General features: G+C 38.1%; 2 protein-coding genes and 3 pseudogenes across 2 annotated transcripts in view; 1 reads left to right on the top strand and 4 right to left on the bottom strand.

The window, feature by feature from the left end:
- Positions 1 to 3,589, bottom strand: part of LOC122573650 — a 3,824-nt gene extending 235 nt beyond the window's left edge. The window contains exon 1 of the mRNA XM_043740314.1: positions 3,026 to 3,589. Within this exon, the coding sequence (XP_043596249.1) occupies positions 3,026 to 3,589 (564 nt within the window). The remainder of the gene's footprint in view (positions 1 to 3,025) is intronic.
- Positions 3,590 to 4,095: 506 nt separating this feature from the next.
- LOC122573636 lies at positions 4,096 to 5,671 on the bottom strand (annotated as a pseudogene).
- A 211-nt stretch (positions 5,672 to 5,882) lies between these two features.
- On the top strand, positions 5,883 to 6,560 carry LOC122573633 (annotated as a pseudogene).
- Positions 6,561 to 8,158: 1,598 nt separating this feature from the next.
- On the bottom strand, positions 8,159 to 9,762 carry LOC122573622 (annotated as a pseudogene).
- A 3,560-nt stretch (positions 9,763 to 13,322) lies between these two features.
- LOC122573613 lies at positions 13,323 to 15,248 on the bottom strand. The gene is made up of 6 exons (XM_043740239.1): positions 14,952 to 15,248; positions 14,263 to 14,669; positions 13,854 to 13,953; positions 13,682 to 13,783; positions 13,456 to 13,614; positions 13,323 to 13,391 (listed from the first exon to the last, which is right to left on the bottom strand). Exons 1-6 carry the CDS (start codon positions 15,246 to 15,248, stop codon positions 13,323 to 13,325), a joined length of 1,134 nt encoding a protein of 377 aa, XP_043596174.1.
- Between the last annotated feature and the right edge of the window lie 7,061 nt (positions 15,249 to 22,309).

Genomic DNA, 22,309 nt, shown 5'->3' with positions numbered 1-22,309 from the left:
CAGATCACCAATTTGGATTCAGAAACAAACACTCCACGATAGAGCAAATGCACAGGCTCATTAATGAAATAATACTAGCATTAGAAAACAAACAATACTGTACAGCCCTCTTTATGGACATCGAGAAAGCATTTGACAAAATAAACCACGAAAGCCTGCTACAAACAATCAGAAAACAATTCCCGGAGCAAATATTCCATTTAATAAAATCCTACTTAAGCATCAGAACCATCGTGATAAAAATCAAGGTCACATACTCTGAAGTTAAAGACATCAAGGCAGGGATTCCGCAAGGAAACGTAGCAGGACCAATATTATACACACTATACACGGCCAATATACCAACAACTACCAATAGCAAAATACTGACATTCGCGGACGATACAGCTGTACTAGTCAGTCACACTAACCCAGAAACAACAGTCACAGTACTACAAGAACACATCACAAAAATAGAAAAGTGGCTGCAAGTTAAACAAATAAAAGCAAACCCCAACAAATGCAACCATATTACATTCACATTGCGAAAACAGATTTCACCAAACATCCTACTGAACGGCACGCACATAACACAAACAAGACAAGTCAAATACCTAGGACTCCACATAGATACACAACTCACATGGAAATAGCATATTAAATCAATAATAGACATACGGAATACCACTATGGGGGACAGCAGAAATGAGCCATATAAACAAAATAGAGACATTACAAGCAAAAATTCTTAGAACAATAGTAAACGCCCCATGGTACGTTAGAAATGAGGATATTCAGAAGGACCTGGGAATACCAATGATCAAGGAGGAGATTAGCAGATACGCGGAAAAATACAAGGAAAGAATAGCAACACATTCAAACCGGCTGGCTGCGGAAACGATCAACACAAGCATAGAAAGAAGAGTAAAAATGAAACACCCAGCAGATCTCACAAAGGATATAACCTAACAAACACGAAGATGGTACCCCTCTGGAAGTGACCATCCACATGCTACGTATATTTAAGCTATAATATTTTACCAAATGTCCCACTGGACAAATTTTAAAATTTCAATAAATAATAAAAAAAATTCTTGTACTTTTCACTTCTACCTTATAATTTATCCACGCGTCTCTTTCTCTTTATACATCTGATAACCTCAACAAAAAAGAAATGTAACGTTAATATAAAAGATTTATACCATTAATTTAAAACAATTTTATTGTTAATTTGTAATAATATATCTTTAACTAAAAATAATTACGCTGTTAATGTGTGACAATTATACCCTTAATTTAAAGCAGTTAACAATTAACACCGTAACAATAAACAACCGTAATAATACGATCAATCCGTAACAATTAAATTAATGAGTTATTTTATTTTGTGTAATATTAACTAAAACTTTGAAATCCTTCCTGAAATGTTATTTTATTTAAACTTAATTTTAGATACTAGACTTAATTTTTCATTTAATTGCTTCATATAAAATCAGTGCCAATGCAAAGTGTAAGTGTTGACTGACTATGGATGGAATTTAACTCTTTTGTGTCCGCTCAGAGCCAAGGAATCAAACCGTGTTCAAGGATTTAAGAAACAAAATGCAATCAGATCAAAGGCAACAAAATGTAGTCGCCCAATAATGCATGCTACGATTGGTAAAACCTATCCTTTAGTTGCTTTAGTGATGAATTCAATGTTCAAATATGATTATTTGAGCTGAGTACGAGATTAACTCCCACGAGTTCTACCATATTCGTGCATACTTCAGTAACTAACAATATTCATATACTTTTATTCAACGATATTTGAAAAATATCTCTCCGCCCTCGCGTATAAATCTGACAGAGTCATTTTTAAATTTTATTTTTGTCTTAATGAATCTCAACTTGTAATTTATAGTATTCTCCGGTTTCGAAAATTTATAAAATTATCTGAGAATCAAATATAATTTAATTGAATTATGTTTGGATTGAAATATCTCTAACAACTTCCTACATACTGTACCGTATTCCCTTTAACAAATTAGATATTAAATTATAATTAATAATAAGATATGATAGTGCGTATGAAGAACACATATTTTACGAATAAATAACACTAACTTGCACACTATATTTTGCTAATAATTTGTATTCTCGCGCGCATGTAAATAAAATCATATTAAAATCAAGCATTACAAATATATAACGGTAGATTACAAACCTTCTCAGTACCTTTAGACCTTCACTAATAAATTTCAGTTCTCACTATTTTTTTATATCACGAAATTTTACAGTATCTGCTACTGGTAAACCATGAATCATAATAGAAACACAAACCTTCTACGTAATCTATCCAATTCATTCTCCTCAATTATGCATTAAATTAAAGCAAACAAAACTTAATATAACGTAAAATGGATATTTTATCGATAAACGTTCTCGTGGTGGGACCTAATAATTGGCATCGTTTTCCAAATATTAGTAGCTTGTAATACTGTTGTAAATATCATTATATATTAAATTTTAATATCAGAAATATGTTATCCACTACTTGTAAAACGATTCACATATCATTATTTCTGAGTATGTACTGTTATTTGAAAAACGATAACAGTCTAAGAAATATTTTAACAAAGTTTAATATAGATCATCCAAAATCTTCTTCGGAATCTTTTGGTGATTTTTTTTTTTACACGTGGAGAAATCCTCATGGACACTCCGCTGCTGCTAATAATCAGCAACAGCAGAGTAGTGTCGGACTCTTACCGACTAAAACTCCATGATGATCATCTTAAGCGTATGACAGGAACCTCTTATGAATTATCTTTCCGTTGCACGCCCCTTCCGCGTCCTCTTGTTCGAGCCAGTCCTAAGAATTCCCTGACTGTTGAATTTGGCGCTAGGGGCGGGGGGGGGGGCATTGCCCCTAGCATTATCCTTCCTTTTAGTCGCGGTCCTTTGGAACGGCGATGAAGCGGCTCTAGGCCATCTGACCGCCATCACCTTATCATCATCACCTTATTATCCTACAAGGGTGAGAGTTTCTCTTTCTCTCCCTTACTTCTTGCTCCTTTGCGAGCATAACTCGTTCGCAGAAGAGGCGGACAGCCTCATATTCCTGTGGTCCCCTCAGCATCGTTTCTATGATCGCCAAGGGGGCCAATCTCTCGCCAATGGCGTGCCGCAGGGTGTAGTAGGACACCTCCCACGCCGGACAAAACTCCAGCGTGTGCTGCGCCGTGTCCCTGCCCTCTCCGCAGTGGTGACAGATCTCCGTCGTCTCCCGTCCGATTTTCATCAGATACTCGCCGAACACGCCGTGTCTTGTGAGTACCTGGGTCATCCTATAGGTTAGCGGGAGGTCGCGGCGGCTTCTCCATGTCTCCCGATTTGGGAGGACCGCCTCCGCGCCTCTGTGTTCGCCTCTCTCGTTGATCAGCTGGAATCGCCACTGGTCCCACGCGTCCTCCTCGACGGTTCCTAGGTCGTCCGGAGCTGCCTGCTCGGCCGAGTCCTCTCCCGGGTCCCACACTCTCATGCGGGCGTATCTTCTCTTGAGCACCAACGCCCGAAGTTCCCACGGGGGAGACGCGGCCAGAACGATCGCCGACACGTGGGACACCATTCGGTTACCCTGTGCAGCCTCCTGAGAAGCAGGATGCTGCGGCGACTCGCCATCAGATCATCCGCTCATACCGCGGCCCCGTACATCACTCGGGATCGAACAACGCCCTCATATAATCGGCGCACCGCGACTCGCAAGCTGCACAAGGCCTTGGCAGCCGCCGACACCTTCGGGATCAGGAAGTCGAAGTGCGGCTTGAACGTCCACTGGCTGTCGATGACGAGACCCAGGTATCTCATTCGCGATCCCACTCCGACGGTTTCTCCCACCATGCTTATGCTCAGACCGGACGGAGGAGTCCGTCGTTGTTTTTGTCGTAAAACCAGATGGCCTCCGACTTCGCAGGGGAGACCCTCAGGCCCAGTCCGCGCACAGCACGTATCGAGGCCGTTGCGATTTCGTCGATGCGCAACGTCTCGTGCCACCCGCGACCTCCGTCCAAAACCAGAGTGTCGTCAGCGTAGCACACGATGGCAGCGCCCGGAGGTAGCGGGCAGCGCAGTACCTCATCGTACGGGGGGATCCACAGGATCGGCCCCAACACCGAGCCCTGCGGAAAGCCGCGCTTGCCGGGCGGCCTTTCTTCCCCCTCTCTGCCGGCGTAGCATACCCACCTGTCGTCGAGGTAGGCGTGGATCAGCCGAACGAGGTGGCTGGGAACCTCGAAGTGCTCCAGGGCCGCTACTATCTTGTCTCACCGCATGGAGTTGAACGCGTTGACGATGTCCAGAGATACCGCCAACGCCACGCCGTCCCGGGAAACCATGTCTTCCGTGAGTGTCTGTACGCGCCCGACCGCGTCGATCGTCGAGCGTCCCTTCCGGAGGCCGTACTGACCTTTATGCCAACCCGGCATGTGTCGTTCCAAACGGGCGGCGACGACTCTCTCGAGGAGCTTGCCGACTTCGTCCAGCAAGCATATCAGCCGGTACGCCGACGACGAATTCGTCGGTCGGCCCTCTTTACGGAGCAAGATCAACATCGCCGTCCGCCATGCCCGGGGGTAAACTCCCTCTCTCAGACATCTCATGTAGAGGTGCCGAAGTTTGGGAGCCATAACTCCCATCACTTCCCCCAGATCCGGCCCGGGATTCCGTCCGGGCCCGGCGCCACATAGCGGGAGGCCATTCTTTTGGTCGCCTCCCACAGCTCTTCCTTCGTGACCTCCCAGTCATCTACCCGTTCCACCGTTCGGGTTGTTTCCCGCGACTGTTATGCCGCACTGCCTCTTGCGGGGGGAAGAGCGTCCCGGCGATCTGCAGCAGCAGCAGCGCGGGTTCCATCTCCGTCGTTACCAGAGGAACCTTCGCGCAAAGTTTTCGTGTCACCGTCCTGTATGGCCTTCCCCATGGGTCGGACTCGACTGCTTCGACCAATTCCGACCAGGCACGGTCCTTCGCGTTCTTGATCTCCTTTTGTAGCGAGCGCCGTAGCACGCGGGACGCCCGGTAGCGCAGGGAGACTTCTTCCTCATCGCGTCGTCGCCAGCGGCGGGCCTTCAGGTACCGTCTTTGGGCCTGAACACATCTCGCCCTCAGCTCCGCGATGTCAGGAGTCTATCAATACACGGCTCTGCTTTGCCCGGTGGCCAGCGTGATTCGCGGCATGGACGCGTCACATATTGCCGTCATGACTCGGCGGAGATTCTCGGCCTTCTGCTCCACGCTTGTTTCCGTCGGCGTCGTCGAGGCCTCCCAGTTCCAGGCAGCCACTATTGCGGCCGCTCGAAGCAGATTGTCGTCCGTTTCCTTGATTGTCCACCTTGGTTATGGGCGCGCGTATCCTCTTCTCGGCGAGTCGCGACCATCACCCGCCATGTACAAATGCGTCTTTCACATCTATGAATATGTAGAGGTGGTCCGAGAGTGTCTCGACCCCTTCAGGTCATTCAGTTGCTGGCCGAACCCATATTCACCAACAGGAATCCGAGTCCTGCGGTCCAGTCTGACAACGTGCGGCCGCGCGCGTTGGTCCTGGTGTTTCCCCATTCCGTGAAGGTGCCGCCTGACGCAGTCGCCAACCCCGTCCAGGAGCTCCTCGAACGCTGCATATCTGCTGTTGGGTGACACGTACCACCGCCATTCCTACCCACTCGATCACGATGTATCCGTTGCCGTGCTCCTGCAGGACTCCGTGGGTGAACGCCATCGAACATCATCTGTGCCTATTTATTTAATTATTTTAAATATACTTGACCTGTACACATTGGTGACCCCGACGTGATATAAGTGATAGAGGTGATCGTGAGAGTGCTTTCGAGTCTTTAAGCACCGCGAACATAAGAATGTTCAAGATGACCAGTGCCGACGAAGCTGAATGTACGACAACCGCGTATGACAACGTTGACGTGGTAAACACACCGCTCCGCGTACCACTGTTCTGGCCAGACGATGTTATGCTGTGGTTCGCGATGCTGAAAGCGCAGTTTAGAGTTGCCCTGTTTATGAGCGACAAAGCAAAATTTCAGACCGCTGTTGCAAATATCGACAAGCCGCACGTGCGGCTAATTTGGGACATATTGATCGCCCCACCAGAGACTGGGCAGTACGAATTCCTCAAGAAGGAACTCATTAAGAGATTAGAAAAATCAGACACCAAGAAAGTGCGAAAGTTGTTTGAAAACGAACAAATGGGCGACCGGACGCCATCCCAATTTTACCGAGGTTTAAAATACCTAGCCACCCTCTCGACATCGGGTGACTTCATCCTTACCATCTGGGAGAGCCGACTACCGGTGAATGTGCAGCATGTCCTGGACTTCGTGCAGGGCAAGAATGCCGAAATGTGAACCCGGATTGCCGATAATATACACAAGATCCGCCAGGACCCAGAACATCTAGTGTGTCTTTTGGTAATGGGTTCATTCCTGAGCGTGGACGCTATACTGGATCCGAGCACCCCTAGGGTCATAGGGGTTGGGATTACGCCCAACCAGCGCACAAGGTATCCAGTACCTTACTACTTGGATTAGTTAGGCCTGCAGGGGCTGTCACTCATCTCAAGTCAAACGGGGCTTTTTCCAAACGCTACCGTCCCTCCAGGACGGTTCCGGAGCAAGTGGGACGTTGCTCACCCGCCGAAGGCCATTCAGGGGAGCCAATACCCCTTAAATCGGCCCTCTTGTCAGCATCTTGGCCATCAACCACCACGAGTCCAAACCCATAATTGGCCGAGCTGAGGGCTCGCAGCTCCCTCCGGGCTTTTACTCGACCGTGGTACCAACCTTAATCATTGGCGGGACTATCGTGTGGATGTACGGCCACGTTACTGCCGGCCAGCAACCTGCTAATCGTGCTCGGCAGTTCCGGATGGGACACACGTAAGCGGGGGCCACAAGGTGCAAAGTACCCGGGACTTATCCCGACGGTCCCACCCTTGGCTTCGAGAACATGGGTTTGCCAGCCCCCATAGACTCAACATGTGTACTGTTGTTGTTGTGATGTATCTCCCATCTCTCGTAGGAATCTCCTTCTCTTCTGTTCCTTTGTCTGCAGAACGCTCCTTGTGAACTGACGAAAATGTAAAAGGAAACCTGAAACAAGAGATACTTGTTTGGTCTGAAGGACCTTAATTATGAAAATGCCAAGACCCATGGTGGGTCCTTAAGACTATTGAGGATACGCGCCAAGGATGTGCAGACATCTGGCTGGCATCTTGCCCGCGGTGTGTGACCTGGTCTCTGATGTGGATTGACGTTACATTAACGTCGTTTCATATCATATAAATATATTAGATTTACACTTCTAAAGTTTAAAACCGATCAAAATGAAATTGGCTTGCCTTTATTAACTTCTAATTCCCTAATGGCAGAAGTTGGTCATTAGGAGGCGATTCCATTAATTCTCTTATTATTAGACTGAGAATGTTTACATATTTATATCAGGTTAATACGAAAAATTGAACAAAAGTAGGAAAAAAATGTAAAAACTCGTAGAGTATAAAAGGTAAAATGTACGTTACAATATACAGAATATCAGACATACCTTTATTCGTTATTCAATTCTTAATCACTGTAAAAATATAAATCTCCAGAAGCCGCGATATGCTCACGATCATAATCATTGGTCGCATTACATAGTTGAAGTGTGCATCATTAGACGGATGCAAAATGAAATTCTTATGAACCGACGTCACTATTCATATAGCAAAACTTTCTTTGAAAAAACTACAATTATGTATGTGCAATAAGCTACATATTCAGTTTCTCATAAACTGGTTCTTATTCGCAATACGAAAAGCTATAACTTGAACGAAGAACAAAGCGTTACGTCCAGAAAATCTGTCAATACGAGTTCCTTTTAAGACAAGCCCACATTCGTCTCGATAGTATCGTTTGTTAGTTATAACTGATACAACAAAAGGAGGAGAACAGTAATCAAATGTAAAGAAACTAGAACATTTCGTACGATACCAAAATTGGCAATCTAGCAACGCTTCTGTCTCATTCGTTTACGTTCTAAAAAAGTTTCACTTTAGGTGTATAAATATTCTCATCGACACAACTAGTTATGGAACTCCACGCTATCTTTTTGTGATGTCTAATCTCCACTATTAGCTACTTAGACACATTTATTCTGGCTCGTCTTGTACCATAGCACTCAAACCAATACAGAAGAACAGAGCGTTGGGCACAAACTGCAATCGTATCAATTCGTTACTTACATACGTATTCTTAATTAACCTGTTAACTAGGGAAACGAGCTAGTTAAGCAGAGAAAAACTCATCACAACTTGAAGATAGCAGTCTTTTTACATAAAAGCTCTCTACATTCTTACGAATCATTTTATTTTTGTTAAAGGCAAATTGCAAGCACTAAAGTCGACCAAAATGATTTTCCTGTGTTAACCTAAAATTTCATGGACATAGAAGTTACTTATTAAAAGATGAACAGATTAATTCATTCGTTATTAGATCACCGACGTTATTAGATTACCGGACAAAAAAATGCAAAGTAAGATCTGGCATTAAACCAGAGACAGAAAGTGTTACTAGCTTCTGATAAACCAATACGTTCAGTATGTAATTTCGCGTTCCTAAAGACTGTTCATACAAATTAATATCATACGCACTTCTTGAAACGTTTTCTCTTTAGGAATTATACAGTGTTAACCATACATAATAAATTATACTTAACGTAACTTTACCTATGTAAACAATTACGCATAAACACGATTCATTACATCCTACACTAAATCAGCTGGTCACGTATACTTGTAAATGTGCATGAGAGAGAATAAACTGTGATACACGAACTCTATCTTCGTAACTGCTGGGTTATCCTGTTCACAAATTGCATCATCGATTCATTACGCACTGTCGGCAAAACACCATACGTTATACTTAATATAATTTATAAAAACCATAATCAATATAACTCCCAATTCTGTCACGAAAAATGTTACTAATAATAAAAAATAAAATACCATAAACCGTAAATACACCCTCTTTAAATATAATTGTTTTTTAACACAATAGATCAACATATATATCAATAATTTTCTCGATTTCCATGGCAAAACGTTCGAACCTGGCGGCAGAAAATCACATTAAGATGACAGCAAAGACGCACATGTGTACATGTCCAGTAGATGTGTAGCAGACAATACACGTATGAAAGTAGATGATAATATTTATTGGCGCATGGCAAAACTAAAGGTCTAATCACGAAGAAGATCGAACTTGTATATAAAGACAATACATAACCACAGTAGAAGCTATTGCATTTTGCGATATATGCGCTGAAAATGTCTCTTTCGAATTGCTGCGCTTCGTTAATGCCTTCCACCATTTCTCCAACTATACGCTGTAACATATTTTTAATATTAATGCATTTTATACGAAGCAAATATTGAGAAAACGCAAGACCATATTTACTTGCAAAGAATCGGTCTTCTTCCAACATATAAAAGTCTGAACAACAACTTCAGCGCTATATATCTTGTGACAGATACATCTAAATAGGGAAGTTATATCGTCTAAGTATAAGGAAATGGAAATTAACGAAGGCGCAAGAAGCATGCAAGTGTTGATAACAACACTGATTTATAGTTCCTTAAACCAAAGAGTAGACCTGTCATCTGTTGCTACTGTAAGGAAGTAGCCAACAAAAATTTGAAACTAGGCTGAACCGAACAAACTGGATTACTCTCTTCGGTGTTATTTGTTTCGGCATAATTTCAACAAATCTTTACGCCTTATGAATCGAACTAAGCATAAACTAATAGTGTGGCGGCACTCGGCAGTACACTTTCCAACGGGTTCTGTCCCGTGGCTCGCTACACAAAGACCCTATTTCTGCGGACAAGATGATTGTCAGATGTCGATACATTCTTACCGAATATTTTCAGCTAGCCTAGGGACCTGCTATAAATCTTAGGATATATTTGAACTAAGTTCCCCCAAACGGATAAATAGTCTTTGTCTTATCAGTTCCTAAGTCTATCACCTAGTACGAGGAGGCACGAGAAATCTGCTTTCTCTCACGTACGATGCTTTCCGCTAGCAACTTCCTCTCAAGGGTAGTTAGTATCCTTTTCCAAAGACCAACACAAAAGTTAGCCAATAAATAACGACGTCCATTTCCCTCACTTTCCGAATAGAAGCTTTCCTCAGCGAATCCGATGATCTCGCATTCTTAAACACACTCCATCACAGTTTTCCTTCACAGCATCATCGTGACGGAAAGTGAGTCTTTACATACAGTCGTTACCCATCAGTCGTTACATACAGATATCACACAACGGTCGTCACAGACGTACGGCTCAAGTCAATCATCAATCCAAGTTTTCGGCATATCGCGCAATCATCGTCCGAATTCACATCGCATCAAAACACATCGACCAGTGGTCGAACTGTTAACCACAAATCGCGAACCGATAATAGTAACCGCGAGTTCTGCGCATCAGTGTACACATAGAATATATTGTTAATAAATATTTATTGTTAAATATATTCGAGTGTTCCTTCAATGTCTATCACGACCTAATCACCTCAATAGGAAGAAACGTCCAGGTTCTTGGGAGCCAGGAAATTATTACTTTCTTTTGAACATAATCACCTAATCACAGTTTGGCGTTGTAAAATTTTCCTATACGCAGGATACGTAGAAATAACAGGTGGCATAGAGACTTCCTAGAAAGTATTTTTCTCGATGCTAATTGACTCGACGGTAATAATTATTAATTTCATTATGCATCAACGTCTAACACGCTATTAGAAAGCACCAAAGGAAGGTTATTACGCTCAATATTCGTGTAGCAAGACTCTCGAAAATGTGAGATTACATATGTCATGAAGCTACATATTCGAGGTCTCATACAGCAGGGCACTCACAACAAAAAGAACGATAAGTAGAACAAAAAACCAAATGTTAATATGATCGCCTAGAACATTTATCTACCCGCGTTTTTGACAATTTCAATTTCCTCCTGAGGATATTATTTACTGATAAGGCAATATTTAATAAATGTGTAATAACAAATATACGTAACGAACATTTCTGGGCACGTGAAATCCACACGCATTAAGAGAAGGTCCATGCAGGATTGTGCACCACCACATTCTATTAACGCAGTGCAAGAACACTTGACCTTGCTGTTTTCAAAACAGGTGGATCGGTCGAAAAGAATCTGTGCTTTGGCCCGCTCGGTCCCCAGATTTAAATCCCTTCGACTTTTACTTCTGGGGACACATGAAGACACAATACGACAAAATTTTAAAAGAAGAGTCAGGCTCTGTTTACAAGAAAACGTAGGACATATCAAACATCTATTTTATTTTGTTGTATTTTTTGTGGACACTCACTGCCGCGATAATCGCGGTGCGTGTGCAATTTTACTGAAGACACTCGCGGGCGGGACAATTGCAGTTTACGTCTTGCAGAGGTATTTTGGCCGACTTTGAATTGTCAGTAACTAAAAGACAGAGCCGAAAAGGTAATTTTTTAATTTTTGATTTTCGTCTTATTTCAGATTCAAGAATCACCCTGAATTTTCGCACGTTCGCGGGGAGACGCGATCAGGAAGAAGCGCGCCAACGAGAGTCGTAAATTCCCGTTACGATTGACTAATCGACGCCACGAATCGTACGATCCCTTATTTCTTGTGGGATAATAAGGGTGATTAATTGAAATAACGCTGCGATTAACAGGTTACTATATATTTAATCAATCCAACAACTTCGGTGTTATACAATAGTGAATGTTTTACCGTACAACGACGAGTTAGTACGACGTAAGACCTTTTGCGTATCGTTTCGTATGATGATATCGACAGACTCTATTCGCGGGAGATCGACCGAACACTTATTGACGACTTGAAGACTTGATCGAGAGTTGGTGATGACTTGACCGAGAATGACGTGGTGTTGACTGCTTGACCACTTGCTCGATAAGTGCTGAACTTGACCGAGAGTGTAGAACTGTTGATGACTGCTTGAGCCCTTGCTCGAGAGTGTTGAACTGCTCTTAAGGTGTGTCGGAGGAAAGCTTGGTGTGGGTGTGCCCTTTGACCGAAGGACGCGGATTCGTTGTTCACACTTTTCGTCCAAGAAGTGAGGGTAACGATCCGCGATGCCGATTGGTTATGACCCATTCTGATGAACAGGATATGCAGAAGTCTCCCACTAACGTGGAACGGGGGTGGACTTTGCTCCTGACGAAAGAAACAGCCTTTCCCGATGGACATGTGTTAGCTTTTCCCATCTGGTGACTGTCCGCTTTCTCCGTGATTCTTAAGAGCGCCTAATAAACTCAAGGATTTTTCCAAGACCCAGCCATAAACTGAAAATACTTCTAGAATTAGAGAATTCTCCAGACATGCAATTTGACTGGCAAGCATGTGTGGAAACAATGAAGCTGAAAGTTAGCGTCTTATGGTGGGTCCGTGGGTCCATTGAGAATCGGGAAGACTGTAGGTTGGCCGTTGGCTGCCAGGTAGCGAGGGATGGCGTGCAGATGTCCCACGCGACGTAACACACCCCTTAAATTTCCTGACACCTGTAGCCGAACACCTTGTATGTGGTTTAGACCACATGGTTTTGTGTTTTATGCGTTTAGACCCTCACTACTAAAATTCCAGTAAAATTAGAAAATGATAGTGCAAACGGGCATTCATGCGGCGTTCGGCGAAAAAATAAGCGAATTATTTCATGGTACATTCTTACACCTTACACATGTTTAATTATGTTTAAATGACAGTTTCAGTTACAGCCGTTTCGTTTAAAAAACAGTTTTGTTCGTCGCAAAGGCGTAACCGCACTTTCATTTTATCAAATTTTTCTAGAGTTGCAGAATAGCGAATATTCGCTCGGTTGGTCTAATATCTAAAAGTCTAAGACTAAACACACCATTATCATAATGCAAATGAAATATCACACACTCAGTTAATGTACATGTTTGAAATTATTCTATAAATGCCTAGTTACGGCACATAATATATATTTGTTGAATTCGAGCATTGAGTATCGACTCTACAGACAATTGAATCTAGAAGAAAGCTTAATTCCAAAAGACAACGAGCGCGCACATCGTGGTAACATAATCATGTTTGTAGAAAATAAAAGAAGGAAACTCCATTGCTGCAGTAAATTGGTCATCTGAATCTTCGTACGTCACATAACTTCTTCATATATATATTGTTTACATGAAAGACAAATTTTCATGAAGATTCTCATAGATACAATTTGTGATTACCTCTGTGGATATCATTCGTAATATATTTTCCTCCATAGAGCTTAAAGTAAAGATGGATCTCCGACCATAATACGTAGTGCATTAAAGTACGATAAAGACGTGTATAGATACTAAAAAAGATAAGAAAATAATTAGTACCTAATCATGAATGCAGGAATGCAACAAACGTACTACCTTCGCGTAATGAGACAGCGAAAGTTGCGGTACAACACCGCTGATCCCGATAATTTCAAGTTTTTGAGATCTCAAAATAATGCAAAATACTTTCCTTTGCACGCTGATATCTCTGTTATACCAATCCATGTCGTAAACGCTTGTAGCAGCTCTCGCACTCTACGATAAAATTAAATTCAACGTTTTACTCTGTTAATTGAAATATGCACTGTGATTATTTCATTACCATACGCATCATTCCATCGGCTGGCCAAGCGTACATGAAAAGTTCCACGCTGGCACTGAACACTACGATAGCGTATAGAGTTTTCAAAATTAACGGTTGGTTCTATATAAAATTTCGAAGCCATCATTTATATATTCAACTATCATATTTAAAGTAAGAAACGTTTACTTACTGCGATTAAATTTAAGCTACCAAAAATCACGGCGATAGTAGTTGTTGCGATTGTCGCCAGAACTAGATACTTGATAGATAGGCGGATTTCTTTCGTATACCTAAATATGTATATCGAAGTTGTACAAATTATGCATTATTACACACAATACTTTCAATCAACACAAAAAGTGTGCTGCTGATAAAAAGTAAATAATGGTCAAATAACTTGGTCTTAATAATTATAAAGTACATGAAAATCAAATAACTCGAATTGAAGATCAAGTTACTTGCTCAAATTCGAGTAACTTGACTAATCTAAACGGGGCTTTATAGATATAGTTGAATGATTATTTTAACGCGTAACAGACGTATCGTATAGTATTATATTTGACAGTCATTTCAACATAAAATAGCTTGTAATATTATACCTTAAAAGTTCAATATGCTTCTGTATGCAGACATTGAGCTCACTATTGGTATTCGCGTTGCGTAACTGAATTCCTAAAAGCTCGAACCTGGCAGTTGCGTATCGTAAAAGAAGAGCAACTTGAGTATCGATGCCCATACCTGACGATGCTTGGAAGCCAACCAACGATTGATGGAAGAAAATTAGACTATTATATGGTTGGTGCTTCACTGAAAACGGATATATCGCATGCGTGGGAAACGTTTGAGACGAGTATAATGGGCCACATATGACGAAAGCCGTGGTTATGAAAGACCATAGTATGTAAATGCAATGAAAATATTTATATTTATCCACGTATCGCTCCAGGACCATTCTTTCCGTTTTTGTGGCGTGCTTGCAGAAATTTTCCATATCGAAGTATAACATCTGAAATTATTTTACCGACAACGCTTAATTAAAATATTTTAATCGGTCCTCTATTTATTATTAATATACATCATTATATATTATTAGGAATTATGATTACATGATTACATTTCTCTTACTTCGATTTGAAAGTTGGAAACCAATAATTGCTACGAATAGATAATAAAATGGAATGATATGGCGATACGTGAGTAAAATAAAATTCAAAGAATATAAATACACAGGAATGTCATACAAAAAAATGTTATTTGTGCTTTATCCGAAAAAGAATAATCGACTTACTTGAAAACGTCTCTGCTGCAAACGACATATTATCATTTTGATTACCACTTGGGCAACAGCCGAAGCAAGACTCACTGTTTTTCCAAGAATAATAGGACTTTTGTAGTACTCGTAAATCGCGGCCAACAATGGTAAAAATAACGTCACAGAACTAGCAAACGCCGTGCACCATAATGCATTAAATAACAGAAGTCGAGTTTTAGTTGCCAAAGGAGAAGGCGGCCAGGAACACGTCAAAGCGACGCTGAGTTTCGTGAAGAAAATCGCTCTCTCTAACTGTGCAACTCGTTTTCCCATCTTGTTTTTACGTCGACTACGTGTATATTAAAAGGACGTTAGTACGATACACTGGGTATTCTATTTTAGCTCTATCGTCTAAGTATTCTATTATCTTTCACGTGGAGACTAGTAATTCATGAAGGATAAGAATGTAATGCGAACGGTACTTTGCAATCAAAGTACATACACACATACACAAATAGGTACATGTACCATAAAAGCTTGCTGTATTTTTTAATACTTTGATTAATGATCGAATATGATATCGATCGATACTTGCAAAATATAAAGTATTATCGGTTGATGATGTTCAACCTTACTATCAGTTTAAAATGGTACCGTACTTTTCATCGTATTCCATCAAACGGGACATCAATAATGCGCGATAAATAAAGCGCAGCTTGTGTACCATGTAATCAAGATTCGTCGATGGGTGTAATTATTTTACCGCTTCGTAAAAATACAGCGTGTACTTCGAATATGTAGAATCAACGAAATAATAACTGTTTCTTAGACGATGCCTATTTCCAGTTATCAAAGAGAAGCTACAGAAAAGTATGCATGGAAAGTGTTCTGCAGTGTACTGCAAACCATGCGAGTTAAAGGATAGATATGTAACGATAGTTAGTAGTAATGAAAGAGTTTAATGTCTTCTAGACTTACATCTTGGTAGAACTTTGCTTGGATATAGATTATAAAAAGATTCCGAAAAGTCTATGATTATTATAGATTCAAATAACACTGATAAACAAATTTGAATTTTTTTCCGATTCTGTAACCTTCGATACACGAAGCTTCTAAATATTTGTGAGGTAAATAGAGATTTTTTCAAATTGCAAATTTTCAAGTTTGAAAATGTCTTGTGCTTTTACTGTAGCTCCTATTCAATTGTTATTGAAACGAAAAAATTTTGTGAACTTTCCCGAATAAAATGGTATACATTAGAAAAATTTGTGTTCAAAATGATATTAGAAAGTGCAATCATGTTTTGTTTCTAATACTAAAGCCAAATAGTTTGGCAAAATATGCGGCGACGGTGACAGTGACAAGGTCTTGTAGGCTGACCAACCTTTGTAGTTCGCAGGATGCTCTGCATAAGAGAGGATGCATTTCGCCGGAGTTTCTGGAGATTTAGTGCATTGGTCAGTGGGGTAACTATCTGCACATTTAACGCAGCGGAAGTTATCGTTACAGTATTTCTGTGTGTGACCGTACCTTTGGCACCTTTTACATTGCACTATCTCTTTTTTAACAAAAGGTGGTTCCAAAGTTACTATTGAGATCATTAGACAATTGACGTTATAAATTTCATTATTGATTGGCATCTGTTTTATGTCAATAAAAAATAAGGATAGCGGGTTTTTCGAGATTCTATGCCATATGTTACTACTGTTGATAACTTCGTGGCCGTGTTTTAAGAGTTCGAATTCCATTTCGTCAAAGTTTGCTGAGTGGTGGATGTTGCGCAATACCACTAGGAAAAGGTTTTTCTTCCTTGAGCTGGTAAGTGTGAAAGTTTGCGTTCATGGCCTTTAGCAACTTTGCAAGCCTTCTATAGGAGTCTGGGATAGTCGGCAGAATTTTAACTTTCTTGTCATTTACCTTTAATTTGTCTTCCTCTTTGCCGATGTATTTCTCACTGGACTTAATCCTAGTTTGAATATCGATGAGGTCATCAATGAAGATAAGCGGGGAAGGGCAATTCTTTGAGTATATTATAACGTTATAACGTATTACGTTAGGTAGTACGACGTTATAACGTATTACTTTATATAGTGTAACGTTATAACGTATTACGTTATGTAGTATAACTTTCTAACGTATTAAGTTATATATTATACAACCTATAACGACATAACGTATTATGTTACGTAATACGTTATATAGTATAACGTTATAACGTATAACAATATAACGTATTACGTAATACAGGATAACGTCATAACGTATAACGTTATATAATATAACGTTATAACGTATAACGTTGTCACGTATTACGCAATATAGAGTAACGTCATAACGTATTACGTTATATAGTATGACGCTATATAGTATTACGTTATAACGTAATACGTTATATAGTATTACGTTATATAGTACTACGCTATATAGTATTACACTATGTAGTATCAGGCTATATAGTATTACGCTATGTAGTATCAGGCTATATAGTACTAAGTTATAACGTAATACGTTATATAGTATTGCGTTAAATAGTATCACGCTATATAGTATTACGTTACAACGTATTACGTTACATAGTGTAACGTTATGACGTATTACGTTATATAGTATTACGCTATGTAGAATGACGTTAAAACGTCATAACGTACAACATTCCATAGTATAACTTTGTAACGAATTGAGCTATAAAGTATTACTTTATAACGTCACAACGTATAACGTTATATAGTATTACGCTATGTAGTATAACGTTATAACTTATTAACGATATAACGTGATACAGTATAACGTTATAACAAATAACGTTATATACTATAACGTTATAAAGTAATAACTATAACGTTAATAATAACTATAACGTTATATAGTGTAAGGTTATAACGTACAACGTTTTAACGTATTACGCTATATAGTATTACGTTATAACGTCATAAAGTATGACGTTGTAACGTTTTACGCTATATGGTATAATCTTATAGCGTATAACAGTATAACTTATTACGTTATACAGTATGACGTTATAACGTATAAAGTTGTAACGTCCTACGTAATATAGTGTTGTTATAACGTATTAAGCTATCTAGTATAACGCTATAACGTATCAAGTTATATATTATAACGATATAACGAATTACGATAGAACGCATTACGTTATATCGTAATATAACGTTATACGTTATATAGTAATACCACATAACGTTATATAGTAATACCACATAACGTTATACGTTATATCGTAATACTATATAACGTTATACGATATAGCATAATACTATATAACGTTCTACTTTGGAACGTAATATTATATATATAGCGATATACGATATAACGTAATACAATATACCGCGATACGTTACAACGTAATACTACATAACGTTATAGGTTATATCGTATTCCGATATAACGTTATACCTTATACCGCAATACCACAAAACGATATACGTTATATCGTAATACCACATAACTTTATACGTTATATCGTGATACAACATAACGTTGTAAGTTATTACGTTTTAATATATAACGTTATACGTTATATCGTTATACTATATAACGATATACGTTATATCGTAATACTATATAACGTTATACGATATAACGTGATACTACATAGTTATAAACGATATAACGTAATGCTATATGACATTATACGTTATATCGTGATACCGCATAACATTACACGTTGACACGTAATACTGTATAACGTTATACGTTATATCGGAATACCACATAACGTTATACGATATAACTTAATACTATATAACGTTATAGATCATTTCGTATTCCGATATAACGTTATACTTTATACCGCATTACAACATAATGTTAGACGTTATATCGTAATACCACATAACGTTATACGTTATATCGTGATACAACATAACGTTATTCGCTATATCGCACTACCACAAAACGTTATACGCTAATACGTAATACTATATAGACGATATACGATATTTCGTAATACTATATAACGTTATACGTTACATCGTAATACTATATAACGTTATACGTTATATCGTAGTATTATATAACGTTACACGTTAAAACGCAGTACTGTATAACATTATACATTATAGCGTAAATCTATATAAGGATATACGTTATATGAAAATACTACATAACGACATACATTATAACGTAATACTATATAACGATATACTATATATCGTAATACTGTATAAGGTTATACGTAGTAACATAATATTATATAACGATATACGTTATATCGTAATACTATATAACGTTATACGTTACAACGTAATACAGTATAACGTTATACGTTATAACGAAACACCACTAAACGTTATACGTTATAACGTAACACCACGTAACGTTATACATTATATCATACTACTACATAACTTCACACGTTATAACGTAATACTATATAACGGTATACGTTATATCGTAACACTACATAACGTCATACGTTATAGCGTAACACCACGTAACGTTATACGTTATAAATTAATACTTTATAACGTTATACCTTACAACGTAATACTATACAACGCTATACGATATAACGTAATACTATATAACGTTAAACGGTATAACGTAATACTTTATCAGGTTATACGGAATAACCTTATACCACGTAACGTTATACGTTATAACGTAATAATTTACAACCTTGTACCTTATAACATAATACTATATAACGCTGTACGATATAACGTAATACTCTATAACGCTAAACGTTATATCGTAATACTATACAACGATATAAGATATAACGTAACACCACGTAACGTTTTAAGATATAACGTAACACTATATAGTGTTATACGATATGACCTAAAACTATGTAACGTTACACGGTATAGCGTAATATTTTATCACGTTATACGGAATAACGTAATACCACATAACGTTATACGTTATAACGTAATACTACATAATGTTATTCGATATAGCGAAATGCTATATAATGTTAAACGTTATATCGTAATACCACATAACGTTACGTGTTATATCGTAATACTATATAACGTTATACGTTATAACGTAAAACTACATAACGTTATACTTTAGAACATTATATCTTATAGCGTAATACTTTGTAACGTTATACGTTATAAGGTAATACTTTATAACGTCATACTTTATATCGCAATACTATATAACGTCATACCTTGTAACGTAATATTACATAACATTATACGTTATATGATAATGCTGCATAATGTTATACGTTAAAATGTAATACTACATACCGTTATACGTTATAACGTACTACTATGTAACGCTAGTCCTTATATGATAATACTACACAACGTTATACCTTATAACGTAATACTATATAACGCTATACGATATATCGCAATACTACATAACGTTATACGTTATAACGTAATACTATATAACGACATACGTTATATCCTAATACTACAAAACGTCATACGTCATAACGTAATACTTTACAACGTTATACGTCATAACGTAATACTTTATAACGTTATACGTTCTAACGTAATACTACATAACATTATGCGTTATGTGATAATACTACATAACGTTATACGTGAAAACGTAATACTACATAACGTTATGCGTTGTATCGCAATACTATATAACGTCCTACCTTATAACGTAAAATTACATAACATTATACGTTATATGATAATACTACATAACGTTATACGTTATATCGTAATACTACATAACGTTATACGTTATAACGTAATACTATATAACGTTATACGATATAAGGTAATGCTATATAACGTTATACGTTATAACGTAATATTATATAACGCTATACGTTATAACGTAGTACTATATAACGTTATACGTTACGTCGTAATACCACAAAACGTTATACATTATAACGTAATACTATTTCATGCTACTCGATCTGAAGTAATACTATAAAACGTTATACGATATATCGTAGTACTATATACCGCTATACGTGGTATCGTAATACCACATAACTTTATACGGTAATAAGTAATGCCATATAACGCCATACGTTAAAACGTAGTACTACATAACGTCATACGTTATAACGTAATATTGTATAACGATATAAGTTGTAACGTAATGTTATATAACGTCACACGTTATAACGTAGTACTATATAACGTCATACGTTATAACGTAAAACTATATAAGGATATACGTTATATGAAAATACTACATAACGTCATACATTATAACGTAATACTATATAACGATATACTATATATCGTAATACTGTATAAGGTTATACGTTGTAATATAATATTATATAACGATATACGTTATATCGTAATACTATATAACGTTATACGTTACAACGTAATGCATTATAACGTTATACGTTATAACGTAACACCACGAAACGTTATACGTTATAACGTAACACCACGTAACGTTATACATTATATCATAATACTACATAACTTCACACGTTATAACGTAATACTATATAACAATATACGTTATATCGTAATACTACATAACGTCATACGTTATAGCGTAACACCACGTAACGTTATAAGATATAACGTAACACGATATAACGTTATACGATATGACGTAAAACTATGTAACGTTACACGGTATAGCGTAATACTTTATCACTTTATACGGTATAACGTAATACCACATAACGTTATACGTTACAACGTAATACTATATAATGCTATTCGATATAACGTAACACTATATATGGTTAAACGTTATATCGTAATGCCACATAACGTTACACGTTATACCGTAGTACTGTATAACGTTATACGTTATAACGTAATACCTTATAACGTTATACGTTATAACGTAATACTTTATAACGTTATACGTTATATCGTAATACTATATAACATTCCACGATATAATGTAAAACTATGTAACGTTATAAGTTATGACGTAATACGACATAACGTTATACATTATAGCGTGATACTATATAATGCTATTCGATATAAAGTAATACTACATAACGTAATACGTTATAACGTAATGCTATATAACGATATACGTTATAACGTAATACTTTATAACGTTATACGTTATAACGTAATACTTTATAACGTTATACGTTATAACGTAATACTTCATAACGTTATACGTTATAACGTAATACTTTATAACGTTATACGTTTTAACGTAATACTATATAACGTCAGTCGTTATATGATTATGCTACATAACGTTATTCGTTAAAACGTAATACTAAATAACGTTATACGTTTTAACGTAATACTTTATAACGTTATACGTTATAACGTAATAATTTATAACGTTATACGTTATAACGTAATAATTTATAACGTTATACGTTATAACGTAATACTTTATAACGTTATACGTTATAACGTAATACTTTATAACGTTATACGTTATATCGTAATACTATATAACATTCCACAATATAATGTAAAACTATATAACGTTATAAGTTATGA

Source organism: Bombus pyrosoma, linkage group LG2 (genome assembly GCF_014825855.1).
Source record: "Bombus pyrosoma isolate SC7728 linkage group LG2, ASM1482585v1, whole genome shotgun sequence".
In the NCBI taxonomy this organism is placed as follows: Eukaryota; Metazoa; Arthropoda; class Insecta; order Hymenoptera; family Apidae; genus Bombus; species Bombus pyrosoma.
Note: the sequence above shows the minus strand (reverse complement) of the source record. Positions and strands in the feature narration are given on the sequence as shown.

What these genes read in the sequence shown, in the direction of transcription:
- LOC122573613 (XM_043740239.1), bottom strand. Translation starts at nt 15,248, where the DNA reads ATGGGAAAACGAGTTGCACAGTTAGAGAGAGCGATTTTCTTCACGAAA. An exon ending in AAGCATATTGAACTTTTAAG is followed by an intron (nt 13,954 to 14,262) that starts GTATAATATTAC and finishes ATACATATTTAG; the next exon opens with GTATACGAAAGAAATCCGCC. An exon ending in CCGATGGAATGATGCGTATG is followed by an intron (nt 13,615 to 13,681) that starts GTAATGAAATAA and finishes ATTTTATCGTAG; the next exon opens with AGTGCGAGAGCTGCTACAAG.